The sequence below is a fragment of the Phacochoerus africanus genome, chromosome 3, assembly GCF_016906955.1.
Source record: "Phacochoerus africanus isolate WHEZ1 chromosome 3, ROS_Pafr_v1, whole genome shotgun sequence".
In the NCBI taxonomy this organism is placed as follows: domain Eukaryota; kingdom Metazoa; phylum Chordata; class Mammalia; order Artiodactyla; family Suidae; genus Phacochoerus; species Phacochoerus africanus.
Window position 1 is genome coordinate 75,242,572 of NC_062546.1, and position 17,069 is coordinate 75,259,640.

Sequence of the window (17,069 nt, forward strand, 5' to 3'; positions counted from 1 at the left end):
CCATAGCTGTGGCATAGTTCACAGCTGAGCCTGGGATTCGATCCTTGGCTTAAGAACTTCCATATGCTGCAGGTGCCACCACAAAAAATAGGAAAAAAAAGAATAAAGACAATTTCAGTTCGGTTTACCTGGTTATTGAACTTATTTGTGCACAATTTTTTCAATGTTATTTTAAAATATTTTGTTTTTGTAAATATTGGGTATTTATAGTTTCTATAACATAATTTGATATTATTAATCTTTATTTTGTTTTAATAATACTAATTGGACCTGAATCTCAACTTTCTTATATATATAAGGGAGGAAACTCAAATAAGGAAAGTTGTAATATTTGTTTTTTTTAATATGTTTTATCCAATGATTTGACTATGTAAGGATTCATCTTGATACAAATCAAGTAAAAATCAACATTCTTTAAGCATATTTACTAAAGACATTTGCCTTTGAATTTTACCCAATTAATAGTCATTAAATAGAAACTTAATCATACCAGGTGTACCCTCTTATCTATATTTTTATAAAAATTAAAACCAAACAAATAAGAAAAAGAGCAGCAATTAAGCTTCAAATATCCCCAGAAAAATCAATCACAGAAGAGATCTATTAGAACTTGTAGATTTTATCTAAGCTATTGTGTTCATATTTATTCATATCTCTGATAACATAATCCATCTTAAAGTTATTAGTCATTTGCATAAGATTTTTCTTTACCTTTTCCAGCCTTTGGATCAGGAATGGCGAATAGATTTTACTGCTATTCTGACTGTAACAGATTTATAGTGATTTATGGATAGGTTTGTTGAAACAATTCTAAGGTCATTCTGGAGTCAATGGTTAAGAATGTCATGATGGATTGCAATGTCTGAGGGGAAAAAAAAATGGAAGTTGCATCTTGATTTACCAAACTAAAAGTGGAAATTACTATATTATTCTTGAACTCTCCCTTCATTCTATTATACTTGCAGATGATCCCATACAATTTAATCCTTATGTACAGGATGTCATATTTTAGACTACAGTTATATGCTACACATTTATCTTGTCTTTTCAACTAGATTATAAACTCCTTGGTGACAGGTAATGGGTCTTATAACTTTCCTATAGGAAAGTATAGGGCACAGAGTAACCTTTGTATCTGTAGAAACTATCAAACTTTGTGGCACAAGTGTATACATTTCATCTTTACCATTTTAAAAATGAGCTTTTTTTTTGAAAAATTATACAGGAATATGGTGGAAGGAAAAATAACACAAAAAGAGTCAATGAAAAATCCATCTATCTCCTACTCTAGGTTTACAGTACATTAAGTCTTCCTCACCAAAGGCAATTATTTTTAACTATTTCCATTTTTTATATTTATTTTTATTAAAGTATCATTGATTTTCAATGCTGTACTAATTTCTGCTTTACAGCAAAGGGACCCAGTTATACATATATAAATATATATACATTATTTATTCTTATGTTATCTTCCATCATGATCTATCCTAGGGGACTGGATATAGTTCCCCATGCTATACAGTAAAACCTGATTGCTTATCCATTCTTTTTTTTTTCCCACTGTACAGCAAGGGGATCAAGTTATCCTTACATGTATACATTACAGTTACATTTTTTTCCCCACCCTTTGTTCTGTTGCAACATGAGTATCTAGACAAAGTTCTCAATGCTACTCAGAAGGATCTCCTTGTAAATATATTCTAAGTTGTGTCTGATAAGCCCAAGCTCCCGATTCCCTCCCACTCCCTCCCCCTCCCATCAGGCAGCCACAAGTCTTTTCTCCAAGTCTATGATTTTCTTTTCTGTGGAAATGTTCATTTGTGCTATATATTAGATTCCAGTTAAAAGAGCTATCATACGGTATTTGTCTTTGTCTCTCTGACTTATTTCACTCAGGATGAGAGTCTCTAGGTCCATCCATGTTGCTGCAAATGGCATCATGTCATTCTTTTTCATGATTGAGTAGTATTCCATTGTGTATATATACCACCTCTTCCGAATCCAATCATCTGTTGATGGACATTTGGGTTGTTTCCATGTCCTGGCTATTGTGAAGAGTGCTGCAATGAACATGCGGGTGCATGTGTCTCTTTTAAGTAGAGTTTTGTCCAGATAGATGCCCAAGAGTGGGATTGTGGGGTCATATGGAAGTTCTGTGGATAGATTTCTAAGGTATCTCCAAACAGTTCTCCATAGTGGCTGTACCAGTTTACATTCCCACCAACAGTGCAGGAGGGTTCCCTTTTCTCCACAGCCCTTCCAGCACTTGTTATTTGTGGATTTATTAATGATGGCCATTCTGACTGGTGTGAGGTGGTATCTCATGGTAGTTTTGATTTGCATTTCTCTTATAATCAGCGATGTTGAGCATTTTTTCATGTGTTTGTTGGCCATCTGTATATCTTCTTTGGAGAAATGTCTATTCAGGTCTTTTGCCCATTTTTCCATTGCTTGATTGGCTTTTTTGCTGCTGGGTTGTATAAGTTGTTTATATATTCTAGAGATTAAGCCCTTGTCGGTTGCATCATTTGAAACTATTTTCTCCCATTCTGTAAGTTGTCTTTTTGGTTTCATTTTGGTTTCCTTTGCTGTGCAAAAGCTTTTCAGTTTGATTAGGTCACATGGGTTTATTTTTGCTCTAATTTCTATTGCTTTGGGAGACTCCATTCTAAACGTAATAGTTTGCATCTACTAACCCCAAACACCCTGTCCATCCCACTCCCTCCTTCTTGACAACAGCAAGTCTGTCCTCTATGTCTGTGATTCTGTTTCTGTTTTGTAGATAGATTCATTTGTGCCATATTTTAGATTCCACATATGAGTGATATCATACAGTGTTTGTTCTCTTTCCAACCTACTTCACTCAGTATGAGAATCTCTAGTTGCATCCATGTTGCTGGAAATGGCATAATTTCATTTTTTATGGCTTAAAGGTATTCCATTGCATATGCGTATCACATTCTCTTAATCCATTCATCTGTTGATGGACATTTAGGTTGCTTCCATGGCTTGACTATTGTGATAATGCTGCTAGAAACACAGGGGTATATGTATCAAAAATAATTATAGTGTTGTCTGAATATATGCCTAGAAGTAGACCATATGGTAGTTCTATACTCAGTTTTCTGAGGAAACTCCATACTGTTTTCCTTAGTACTTGTACCAATTTGCATTCCCACAAACAGTGTAGGAGGGTTACTAGTTTTAACTATTTCTTGTGTAGCCCTCCAGGAAGAATTCATGTAGAAACAAGTCATTCCACGTTCTTGTATTGACATATGTACTGAAATATAGCCACAGATATTGGTAAACCGATAATTATATAAGAAATCCTCAATTGTAGGCCTTTTTTCTTTTTCTTTTTTTTATATAATGATTTTTTTTCCAATTATAGCTGGTTTACAGTGTTCCATCAATTTTCTATTGTACAGCATGGTGACCCAGTTACACATATATGTACCAGACATAGTTTCCAGTGCTATATAGCAGGATCTCATAGCTAATCCATTCCAAAGGCAATAGTCTGCATCTATTAACCCCAAGCGCCCAATCCATCCCAGCTTTTTTTATTAATATGTTTTGAATATTGTTTTATTTTAATTTAGGCAGAATTATCTCATTCTTTTTCACTCAGTTGTATAATTTTAATGTATGGATGCAAAAATGTAATTGATGTCACCAGTCTTGTGATGCTGATGTAAATTATTAACCAGACATTTTGAATATATACAAAGTAGCAATACATATACTTGCATATGCATCCTTGTGCATTTGGGCAAATATGCCAGTGGAAAAAAAAATTCTAAAATTAAGATTACTGTGGTAAAGAATTGATACATTTTTCATTTACTAGATTTCATAATATTGCCCTACAGATAAATTATCCCAAATTGAAGCCCCACTTTAACACTGACCTTATTTTTTAATACCATTATCAAATCTACCTTTGTGTTACACAACTTTTTAATCTTAATCAAAAAGAGAAAATAGGTATCAAATTGCTATTTTTGTTTACTTTTTTTAATTGGAAGTATTTTGAACATCATATATTTGTAAGCCATTTTTGATTCATTGTGGATCTTGAAACCAAATACAAGAGTCCCCTGGTGGCTCAGCAAGTTAAGTATCCAGTGTTGTCCCCTCTGGGTCTCAGGTCACAGCTTTGACAAGAGATCAGTCCCTGGCCTGGGAACTTCTTCTTGCCATGGGTGTGGCAAAAACAGCAAAAAAAAAGGCCTTAATTTCTGATGTTTCTATGCTAGTTAATTGACTTTTTGCTGTTCTGTTATGAAAAAATTTAACTACTCTTACTTTGAAACACTTCTAAATATTTGGCACATATAGTTCCTACTCATCAATCTTCCTCTAATTTTTTTTACAAGCCTCCTAATGATATTTTCAGTTTTATTTCGCAAAGGTTAAGTAAGATAAGTTCATAGGATTGCAAAAATATTGTTACTATTTTATTCAGATGGTATTAATTTGGAGAATATCTTTTTATTAATATGTCTTCCTCTCCAAAACCAAATTACATCTTTATTCAAGTCTTCTTTTGGGTTTCTTGGTAAACTTTTAAATTTTTTTCATATAAATTATACACAGTTCTTGTGCAGTTTAACCAAAATAATTTGTTTTGTGGTAGGTTATTTTTATTTGCTTGACCTTGTCTTCTACTACATTAGCTTTGTATGTATTATCTTTATATATATCTCTATTGATTTTTGTATAATTTTTGACACTAGCTACATATTTCTTTAATCCTTAGTTTCTTATAATTCTTATTTAGTTTTTATATATTTATAGTTATATGATTACATTAACTGCATGTAATGATATTCTTTTCTAATTTCATACCTCATTTCTTTCTATTGTCTAATGGCAGTACATAGCATTTCCAGACAATATAAAATAATAATTTTAGTTTCATTTATGATGTTAAGGCAAAATTTTATAATGTTCCTCCATTTATAATCAAATTCATTGATGAAATATTCATCCATTCTTATTTTAACTTTATTTTGATCAATAAATAACGTTGGATATTATTAAATGTACTTATATTAACTACGGAACTGATCACTTGTGTTTTTCTTTTGTTTGACTTGTAATAACATGGAAAATTACTGATATATAAATAAAACATCTTTTCACCACTGTTCAAAGTATTTTAAAATTCAAAAACCTTAGGTTTGAAGAAGTCATTTAAATACATAATGACACTTAGATGTACATAATTTCATCGTTTTCCATTTCCCTTTTATTTACCCCCCCCTTATTTTATGATATGTTGATATGCAGTCAACTGATAACTAATATTTACCTTTAGGTACATTTTCTAAATTCTCATTACACCTTAACATTGTATAATCCAGAAAATATAATTAATTAGAAGAAAAATGCAAATGTTCTGGAAAGGAGGAATATTTTGCAATGAGAAAAAGGTTTACATAGGTAATAACTATTGTTTCTAGGAGTTTCACGTTGTTATTTTTAAAACATTCTGGCTAATCAATAATCTTTTTTTTCCCATTAAACATCAATAAAGAAAAACATATTTCTAAACATTTTGTCTGTATATCCCTTAGCTACTAAAATGTTTAGTAACATTTTATATTCTTCTATGAAAGAGCATGTACATAGGTCTGAATGTGAGGAGTTGAGGTGTTTAGATTATAAATGTAAATAGAAAGACAGCTTCAATTTCTAAAATAAAGCATTTACCTAAATTTAGGGCTCTGAAAGAGACTTATGCTACTGTACAAATAGATCTTTACTACTCCACAAATATATCTTGAAAGTTTACTTAGAAGTATTATAATTAAACTTTCAATGAGTCAGATTTTTTTTTAATACAGTAAGGCTATAACTTGACACTAGAGAAAATATCAAGGCCGTCACACTAACACTTTAATAATCAGGACAAAAACTATTCAAATGCTATCATGAAAATAAACTGCCAAGCTATCAGCAAATAGATTTCTTGCTAATGGCAAGTAGTTCTGCCTTTGCCTGAAGATAATAGATAATGACCCCTCATTATTACAGTGACTTCATTACAAAAATCAAATGCCTGTTGTTTCTGTTTTCTTAAGGGAGATGCATCAACAAAGCATGGGTGTGTGATGGAGATATAGATTGTGAAGATCAGTCAGATGAAGATGACTGTGACAGTTTCTTGTGTGGGCCACCCAAGTACCCTTGTGCTAATGACACTTCAGTCTGCCTTCAGCCTGAGAAACTCTGCAATGGGAGAAAGGACTGTCCAGATGGGTCTGACGAAGGCGACCTCTGTGGTATTGCATGTTTCATTGCATTGCTTCTCTCTAGAGGCTAGAACCTTTTAGTTCACTTGCTGGACTTAATAGAACAGCATTTATTCCTTCCAGTTATTCCCTTTAAATGTAACTTTTACATTGAGCCCTACCAATATTTTTCAGGAACTGTAATTTTAAAAATGAAATAGGATCAAAAATTTCTAAAAATGAAGCAGAAAATATTAGCCTGTATCCAACTAACTTAACAGTTGTATACCTGTGTTAATCATTGAGGTCTTTGAATGGTCACAATTGAACTGGTAATTTTTTTTTTTTTTTTTTGGTCAGTGAGTCACTCAAAACAGGAGATTCCTGTTCTTACTAAACTATGGGATGAAGTTAACTACTACCCAGTGAATTTTGCCATGCATTCTGATCATTACAATGGAAACTTTTTTATAAGGAGAACAGGAAGAGACTGGATAATGAAACCAATAGAATATTACTCAGTTTTATATAATTTCCTCAGAAGTTTTTAGTCCTCATGCAATAGCTTTCTTTAGTGTTCCTTATCTAGTTAAAATGATGATTTCAATCTGATCGCTTTTGAGCTTTGAAATCGCTTTTGACTAGCCATCTCCTTGTGCCAAGAAGCCCATATAAAGCAATTACATTTCCTTCTCTGTGGGAAGATCAGAGATTTAGCAAGGAGATTTTCAAAATATGTTTTCTAGATAGTAGTGAAGGTGACATCAATAGAGTAGTGAAGAAGAGTTTATAGAATGATAAGAACAATAATGAGATGACTTGAGGCTGTGAGAAAATGACTTTAGGAAATGATGAAGCTGCCTGATTGGAAAGAGGAAAGACAACTACATTTAGGCCTAAAGTTATCATATTTTGATCTGAAGTGAACGTTAATAGCATACTGAGTGCTATAAAAACAGACTGTTATTCTGTTTTACATTTGTGTAATGAAACACCCTTTCTTCCAAAGAGTCTCTGATTCTATAAAATAACCTTGAAATAGCAAATGCAACAGTCTTCATTCAGTGATGCTAACATTTAAACATACAAACAAAAACCCTAACATTAAATTTAAAAATTATAAATAAAAGATGATAAGACTCAGTTTTTCTGTATTCATTTCTTTTTCTCCCAGCTTGTTCTCCTTGATGGAGTAATTTAGTAAATGGAAATATATTTTACATTATAATAATATATGAGAATCACTTATGAAGTTTGTAAGAGCAATACTAAAAGAAGGAAACTATCAATGGTCTTAAAATCAAAAGTGTATAATTACGGAAAGAATTGAAATTTTTACAAGTTTAAATTCTATTCTTCGATTACTTCAATTAAGTCCTCAGGCAGGTGGCTTAATTTCTGGAATTGTCAGTTTCCTCATAGCAAAAATGGAGACGATGCTACCTATCAGAAAATCATGGTAATATTACCTAATGCACTACAGGAATTGAAATAAATAAGCGTGTTTCCACCTTTTCTTCACCCTTTGGGTTAAATGAAGTAAATAAAAGGCAAAGAAGAGAATACAAGTCGTTAAGGAAAAGGAAGAGAATCATATGAAAATATAGCCTTATTTTTCCATGCTTTACTCCCTGAATTGGGAAAATAAAAGAGGAAAAAGGATTTTTTTCTAAGTTTATTTCTTTGCCTATTTCAGGATTGAAAAATCACTTCTTGCTTATCAAGTTTCTATATTCATTGGCTTAGGAACCTTGCTCAAAGATTTTAGATGATTACAGTGAGTGGAAAAGGTTAAAGTAAAGCTGGGTGTGTAGATAGTAGAGAAGATAGAAAGACATTTTTCTTCTGATTGCAGCACTATGGCATATTGAATTCACATGCTCTGCCCTTTATGAAGTAAAGTTGAGGGAGAAATAGAACAATGAAAAAACAAAAACAAGCACTGGGCAAGGGATTGAATTGCAGAAGGCTCTTCTTTTCTCCTAAAAGTTGCTTTTATATGCACCTTTATGCTGTCAGTTTGGTATATGCTGTCTTTTAAAAGCAATATTTTTTCTTATAGAGACACTACACTTACTTTCTAGTCCTCTTTCAATCAATGCTAGATTAGGCTCTGCCCAGCAAGGCAGGAGTGTTGGTTTGAGAGCTACAGCAATGGTCGTAATGAATTATTTACCCAGTAGACATGAAAGATATACCAAATGAATTCACTTTAAATAATTGGCTTGGGTTTTCTAGTAGCTAAGAAAGAGCTTTTAGAGCAAGATTCCCAAAGTTGAAAGGGTTTTCAAAACCATTTGCTATAGATAATGAAAACACAGGGTTTGCCTTCTTCAAGTCAACTCCTAACAAATAACTGTGTCCAAAATAGCTGTATCTAAAATTTCCCCCCACTCTGCCTTTAGAAACAAAACAGGGATTGATTCATATCTTTTTCCTCAATATGTGTAAAATTTATGAAAATGAAATAACATGTAGACTTAGTACTTAGAAGATGGCTTGAGATATAAAACTTCCATCCTTTGGATAGTGAGGTTCTTTGTTTTCTTTAAATAAACTTGATCTACAAACTTTTTTAGAAGAGGAGAGCTCAAGAAGATAAATTCAACCCTAGTGAAGAGATTATTTTTTTCAGGGGGAATTCTAAGTGATTTCAAAAGGAAAGCTAATGCACTTAAGAAACGAAATAAGATGAGACTTTAATCATTCAGGAAAGGAGTTAACTATTAATTTTTGTCATAAGGGTATGTCAAAGATAAACAAAACTGAACACTAGCTAAAGTAATACAGATAAATTTTAGTCATTAATAATTATTTGCAATAGGGAAGACTGACATGAATTGAAATCAACTTCACAAAACAAAAGGTGAGAAAATTTGTAAAGACTGGAGTGTGCTATGGGAGAGGCACTAAGGGCAAATTAAGGGAGGGTTGGCCTATGAGACTTGACCATCAGTGTTTGTTAATTGGTGCTCACCCCAGAGAAGAAACAAAGTCTCATATCTTTATGACAGGAGGCAGGATTATAATTCAGAACCGGGTGCCCACGTGTTGAGAGTAAAGGTGATAGAGTTATCTCCTTGAATGTTTGCATTTCAAAATGATGCCTCTGGGATCTTTGAAAAAACAGTTCTGAGTGATAGAAGATTAACTCAAAAGTGCAGAGAAAGGAATTATATTGCAAGCATTCTCAAGTAACTCCTCTGAGATGGGGTTCAGGGGGCCTGTCTTTCAATCCTCAGTCTTTGGTTGGACCAAACAATACATTCATGGAGTCATGGAGCTTTCTCAGGCAGGCACTTGAAGTCGTGCTGAAATCATTCTAGGGATGATGCTACAAGCTGTTAGAAACTGTGCTAGTGTTTATACAAATCTCTTACTGGCTTGAGAGGAAGTGGTTGGGGAGAGGGGTAGATGGTGATATTGTTTATGCTGAGTGTCTGAAGATTTTTAGGCCAAGATTGAGGTCTAGTTAAGGAGGCTCAGAGAAGCTGGACTAGTATTTGCTCAGTGAGAAAGTCTTTGTCAAGGTAACAAAAAATTTAAAAAAGATGCTGCAGGATTCAAAGATAGATTTAGGGGTTAAAAAAGAATTGACAAGGGATTAGCATAAAAAAATTGTTGTTAAATGTATATATTAAAGTGTATATTTCAACATGACTTAATTTAACTGGTTGTCAGAAAGAGACACTTGAATACTTAGAGAACAGCCATACTGGAAATAAGCTAAAAGCATTGTAACAATTTTTTTCACCTGCTGTGTATGATGACATTTCTTAACAATAATTTTCTTGGAAAAGAATGTCAATTGAACTAAAATGGGGCAAATACTTTGAAACTACTGCTGTTTTGAAATGATTATGATTACAGGTGAACAGACATATTTGGAAGAACCAAGAAATGAATCTTTTTTTCTTCAAAATAATACCAAAATTGAATTGAATTCTTAGAGAAAACAGTTAATGTAATCATTTTTCTTTTCTTATTACTGTTAATTCTTTTATGGTGACAAATAATAGGAAGAATAGTTGACCCATATAGAAGTTTAGAAAGTGTAGAGAATATTTTTAAAAGCCTTACATTTCAGCCCAGTTTTGGAACTGGATAAATTTCCATAGAGAGCAGGAAATATTTGAAGTATATAAGGAAACATCTTACAATTTGCCAATCATTGAACAATATTCCTTTTCAGTATGTCTCAAAACACGCCTAATTGAGCAGGCTTTGAAAACTACTCAAACATATTTTTAAAGCAATGAAAGACAAAACTTATTTTGGGCTTATTACCATCCACCTAACAATCACAGTAATAGGTAATACTGTGATTGTGAAGACAGTTATCTGTATTTTTGTCAAGGGCATAAGTATGACTCTGAAATTTCCCAGTTGCACAGGTAGTAGCTCAATGGGGAGGGGAGAACAATTGTGTGCTTTTGGATAATTTTGTTAAATTTTTTATGCAACAAATATTTGCAACTGCTATACCTATGCTAGTCACTATACGAGCTGTTGGATAAACACTGGTAAACAGAACAGATATTTCATATACCCACATAGATCCTACAACCTCGTGATGAAATAGGATGATAAATAATATATCTAATGTGTAGTTACAAAATTTTCTTTCTTTAAAGAACAATCACATTACATAGGTAGGCAATAACCAGTTGCTCATTATTTCAGCCAAAATACCAGGTTAAGTTTTTATGTATGTGTATTAATGTTAACATGCCTTCATTTAATTAATCATAATTACCAATATACAAGGCACCATATACAATTTACAGAACTGAATAAATGTCTGTAGCCAGTAATGGACAAATGAATGCATTTTCAATTATAACTAATCCATTATAAATAAGACTGTAGATGTAGAAAAAGTATATGTATATAATACATATGTATATATGTATATGACTGTTTATTTATAAACACTGGGATAAATCAGGTTTTCAGACACCAGCATGTGTATATCCCTTTTGGAAGACCTTAATAACTAATTTTGCATAACTACTAAAAGGCAGAGCATAATCTTTCCAGTAATAATAGAAACACTAAACTTACTTTACTTCTAGGAATAAAGCAAAGTCTACTTCAAAGACTTACAGAAATGAAAATCTTCCATTCCCAATTTCTGTCACATAGGATTATATTTGGTCATTGGATGAATTCTTCCATCATTTCACCCCAACCTCTGGGGGGAGGGAGAATCTAAAAAGAGCATTCTGCATTCATTTACCATGTCCTTGCTCTAATTACAGCCTTTGATAATTGAATTCAATGATTAGTATTTAATTGAGCAAAACAATTGATAATGCCCTATAATCTGTTCCTCTCCTTTTATAGACGAATGTTCTCTGAACAACGGAGGCTGTAGCAATCACTGTTCTGTTGTTCCTGGAAGAGGAATTGTCTGTTCCTGCCCTGAAGGGCTTCAACTCAGCAGAGACAATAAAACTTGTGAAATTGTAGATTATTGTAGCAGTCATCTGAAGTGCAGTCAAGTGTGTGAGCAGCACAAGTACACAGTCAAGTGCTCATGTTATGAGGGGTGGAAGCTGAATGTGGACGGTGAAACTTGCACAAGTGTCGGTAAGAAGATGTGTGTTTTGCCATATTTAAGAAAAGCAGATGGGCTGTGTGTGTGTGTGTATGTGTGTGTGTAGTGTCCATTGATATATGTAAGAGTGGATATTGAGAACAAAATCCAAAATCACCTCAGAAAATTAACAATGGATTCAACAAATTTAAGAAAAAGCATTGAAGTGTAATATGCCGTATTAGACCTACTTCTTCAGGACAGAAAATATTACAAAAATATTTAGCATTATAATCCACCAGGTTATTTTTTCCTTAAATAACCGCTTTCATCATAATCCTCACTAGGGCTTACTTTGTATCCTCCAAAGTATTTATTTTTATTTATCTTTGAATGCTTTGCATACTCCTCCCAAAATCTGGTCCTGTCCCACACTTCCAGTTGGATTTCTACTACTTGTTGGATTTCTACAACCTCCTTGCTCTGCCTGTGTTTGTCTTCTAATTGCCCATTTAAGATGTTCTATAGAATCTCTAGGTAATATTCCAAAACAGGAAAAGCAAACCAAGGCTATGGAATCTGAGATTTGAACTCTAATCCTGTAGATGTCATTCACCATGTACACGGCCCCAGGCAGGGTTACCTAAAATTAGTTGAGCCTCAGTGTTTTCCTCTTCCAAATATCAATGCTTATTACAACATGTTGCAAGAATAACATGAAGCACTTTTTACTGTGCTCCCTCACCCCAAGCAATTGGTGCTTAATGACTGATATCTTCCCATTGTCTTCTCCAGATTTTTAGACTGAGTCACAGGACACTTAGAGGTCCATGGATAGAATTGAAGGGGTCCATGAACCTTGTTAGGAAAATTTTACTTCTTTTCTTTTTTTAACCTCTCACTGAAAGTTAACATTTCTTTCCAATGTAAATGTATACCATAGGCCAGTTATTAGCAGCAACTATGACTGTGTGTCCAGTGGAAGTAATAAAGATATTCATATCATGTTAAAGTTGTTACTATTTCAAAATATCACATATGTGAAGGCTTTGAAAACCACTACAACCTCAATAATGGGAGTCATTAGACCTATTGCTCAATCTTGTTATTGAATGGATTAATTTTAAAATATATATATTACTTTTTTGTTGAATTTCAGTCATTGTATTTCAATATATTTGTTTCTTTTTTCAGTGTAAACTCTTATTCTTACTTCTTTCTTACTGTTTTTGTACCTTTCAAAACTTTCTGATTAGGAGTGCATAAGCTTCATCAGGCTCCTAAGAACATACAAACTATTTCATTTTGTTTCTTCTACTTAGACCATACTTTTTCTCTTTGTCTCTGAAAATCCAGGGTATTCTTTAAAACCTACTAGCTCAAATATTTCTTCTTTAATAGAGTTTTCTTCTAAAAATTCTTGCTCCACTTATTTCTCCTTTCTATGTCTAGAATTTATCCAAAAAATATGTAGTCACATTTCTAATTGACTATTTTATATTTCTATTTTCTTTCTTTACTCCCTATCTCTCCAGTGAAATAATAAGCATCTTGAAGTCAAAAACCATATTATACATTTTTCTCTTGTTTTGTATAATAGCCAATGAAATGATGTGCAATAAAAAACAAGATTTTTTTTTCAGAGGATATTAAATTATTATTTTATTTCAAATATTGTTTATGGTTATTTTCTTGTAGCTATTAAAATCTGAGTCCTAGAGGCATAAGTTTAGCAAACATTTATATGAATCTCTCTCCTCCAAAACTCTTGCACAAAGTAATTGGCCTGAGAGGCTTAAAAAAAAATTGCAGTCAGTTGTAATAAACCTATCCATTTCATTTATATACACGTTTGGAGTAGGGAATGAGAGATCCAACTTTGACCTCAGATATATTTATAATCACTTTCTAAATTTTGGCTCCATATCTGGTTTGGGTATACAGATGACAAAATGATTGACTTCATAGAGTGCTTTGCTACTCTATGAAACAGTAACAACCCATGTTGAATAATAGACTAATTCAGCATTTGAATATAAGTTACCAGGTGCAAAGATAATTATTCTAATGGAATTGACCCCCTTCTATTCTCAGTTCAGAAAGAAACTCTAATAGTACCATATCATTTCTCACTGTTAAGATTGCTATAATTCACACCTGGATTTATTTATAATTTAAGAGAGAAGTAAAAGTATATTTTACCTTTTAAAATTAATGTATAGCTTTTCTTACATGGACATTTTAACCTGCTTGTAATTTATTCCTTCCCTAATATACAATATACCAAATACTATTGTCAGTATTTATATTGTTACAGATAATATAGATAGTTATTGTTGGATCTTGAAAATTATTTTTTATTTAAACCAATTTTAATATATTAAAAAAGGATTTATTCTGTGTTTCATTAATATCATTTATTTTTTAAAGTCCTGAAACAAATTCATAGCTCAATAAAAATTAGTTGACTATTGAATATTGGACTTTAAAAGTCAAATTTCTTTTTTCCTGCCTTTCTTTTGTTCCTTTTCTCCATCGTTTTTAAGCTGAGTCCTTCTTTTTAAAATGTGTTCTCACTGTTGAATACAATATATGTGCTTATTCTTCCTGACATTTTAAAAATAGAGAATAATTGTACTCTTCATGCCTCGAATTAGAAGCATGACTCACCCATTGTTTTGAAGTTTCTGCTGTAGTTATCTCATATTGTCTCATTTCTCTCTAATCATTCCTTTTTAAATTCTTTATAATCTGTCTATAGCTGAATTGCAGAACTCATTATATTTTCTGTGTTCACTCTTAGCATAAAATAATGATTTTTATAACACTATTTTATGATCTTCATTTTTTATTTACTATGCCTGCAAATCTTACTTCTCTTCAGTACCTGGATACTTTATCAGTTCCTTACATATTCCTTCTTTAATATATAACTTATTAGTCACATTTCTCCTAAGTATTTTCTTTTTATTTATGAATCCCCAGAATACTATGACTGACTAAATTTCTTTTTTATCTCTGGTTTCTTTGCCCTTTCATGGGTAACTTACTTAGAAATTTGCAGCACATTTCTAAGTTACATTGAAAAGAACTTTGTAGCATCCATCTTTTATTTTCTCTTAGCCTGAATTAAGTTAAACTCACCCACAAATATAGTTCTTTTTTCTTAATTGCTCATTTTTAAAGGATTTTTAAAATTATATTTATTTTAAAATTTATAGCCTTTTTAGGAAAGAGGTCATTGATATAAAAACAAAAATTCATAAACATAATTTTCACCTATTAGTACACTGTGCCTGTCACCTAAACTTTATCGTGTATTTTTTTAGTTTTGGATCTCCATTTACTTTTTTATATTTTTATTGAATTAGAGTTGATTTTTTGGAGATACATTTACTACATTTTTTATCTATTTAAACAATTTTTCATTGCACCCAAATTTTAATTCTGCAAAAAAAAAAAAAAAAAAAAAGAAAAGAAAGGAAATGAAAAGGAAAGAAAAGCGTCTGTACCACAGCACGAGCCAAGAGTTACACATGTTGAAATGATGATGGCAGTCTTCCATCATCATTCTTTGGTCAACTTGTTTCTACAGTTGCAAGGAGTAAAATAGCAGAAGCTTGAAGGAATATAGTATTTTTATTGAAAAAGAAGAGGAAAATCCAAATCTGAAAGATGTAAATTGATGGAAGGGTCCCAGACAGATGGCAAAGAATAAAGTGATGATAAGCAAATAGACTACCTTGGGGAATGGTGGAAAATAAAGGTGAAGAGATCAGGGGAATGAAGCTGTAGGAGGTTTATAATCTGGTCTTCCATTCCTTTATTTATCTCAATAAAGTGAGGCTTATAAAAGTCTCCATTCATAATTTTCAAGTAGTTATTTATTATTTACAGAAAGAACTTCAAATCCTTCAGCCTATCATTCACGGATTTCTTCATTTTTGTTCATTTAATTTCTCTAATCTGATGTTTCATTATCCTCCACTCTGAGTTTCTGCTCCACACACATTATTACTTTGTTTCATCATTAGTAATAGTAGCAAATACATAATGGCCAAGAATGTATAAATTACTTTCACATATATCAGTTGACTTTACCATATCCTTCATGTACACACTTCACAGTGTCGTCTATGAGCTTTCAGTATGACAATATCTTCTATATTCTCTCTGGAAATTTGAATCTTGTACTGTATTCAAAAGTCTCTCCTCTATTAATCATTTCTTAAAGTTAGTTATAATATTATTGATAACTGCCATTTTCAAGCATCTAAAATATGGTAATTTATTTATAGCTCACGTGAAACCAATTATATATTAATACTTTGATTTTATACCTATGGAAACTGAGACACAAAAGTTATTTAATTTGCCTAGAGCTTTGTGGTAAAGTGTTAGAGAAAAGCTTTTGAACTTTATTCCTCCTGATTCCTAAGCAAGAGTTTTTAATAGCTATTTCAAAGATCCAGGGCATCTCTAGGTGCTGTGTGCCCTCAGGTTTCCATGATGCCATTGAGTAGTCTGTATTATGAGTTTATTTTTTTCACCTGTACCTAAACTTTTTATAAGCTGAGATTGAATCAAATTTTTCTATATTTTGCTTGAACTATATAAATTTTTAGCGAATGCTTGCTGAATATAAAAGCTTCCTTTCTTACTTAAAATACTAAGCTTTCCCTATGTTTTAACGATTTGTGCAACTGATATTGCTGCTTCTAAACACTGTGTAATATCACATAGCATGTATTCACCATTTTTTGTTTATCCGTTCTACCATGTAAGTACACTCAAGTTGCCTCAGTCTTTATACAAATACCGCTGCCATAAACATACGCTTAGCTGTGTTCTTATACATCTATACAAAAAAATATTAGTACCAAAATAATTGACTCGTGGGATGCGCTTATGCTTAATAAGAGTATGTAGAACCATTTATTCTCCAGAGTGATTCAACAGACTACATCTGACCACCTGTACATTCCAAAGTCCCCACATCCTTACCACTTCGCAAAATTGTCAACCTTTCTAGTTCTTTCTCCTAATATGTAGGATTAAAGTGATATTTCATTGCTTTAGTTTATATTTTTCTTTTTATGAGTTTGGGCATCTCTGAATATTGTTAACCTTTTGCAGCCCTTCATTTACTTTGGCTATTTTCCTAAGATTATTTCCTTCTCTTATTGATTTGTAAGAGTTAGCTTTATGTTCTAAACTTTAGAAATTTCAAAAGTTTTCTCCATTCAGTCATCCATCTATTTAACTTCATTCATGTTGACATTTGTTAA

General features: G+C 32.2%; 1 protein-coding gene across 1 annotated transcript in view; it reads left to right on the plus strand.

Annotated features, from left to right (window-relative positions):
* The window catches only part of LRP1B (LDL receptor related protein 1B), a 1,901,444-nt gene that overhangs the window by 1,230,110 nt on the left and 654,265 nt on the right, over window positions 1-17,069 (plus strand). Inside the window, exons 22-23 of the mRNA XM_047772014.1 lie at window positions 6,093-6,293; window positions 11,589-11,834. Coding sequence (XP_047627970.1) covers window positions 6,093-6,293; window positions 11,589-11,834 — 447 coding nt within the window. The remainder of the gene's footprint in view (window positions 1-6,092; window positions 6,294-11,588; window positions 11,835-17,069) is intronic.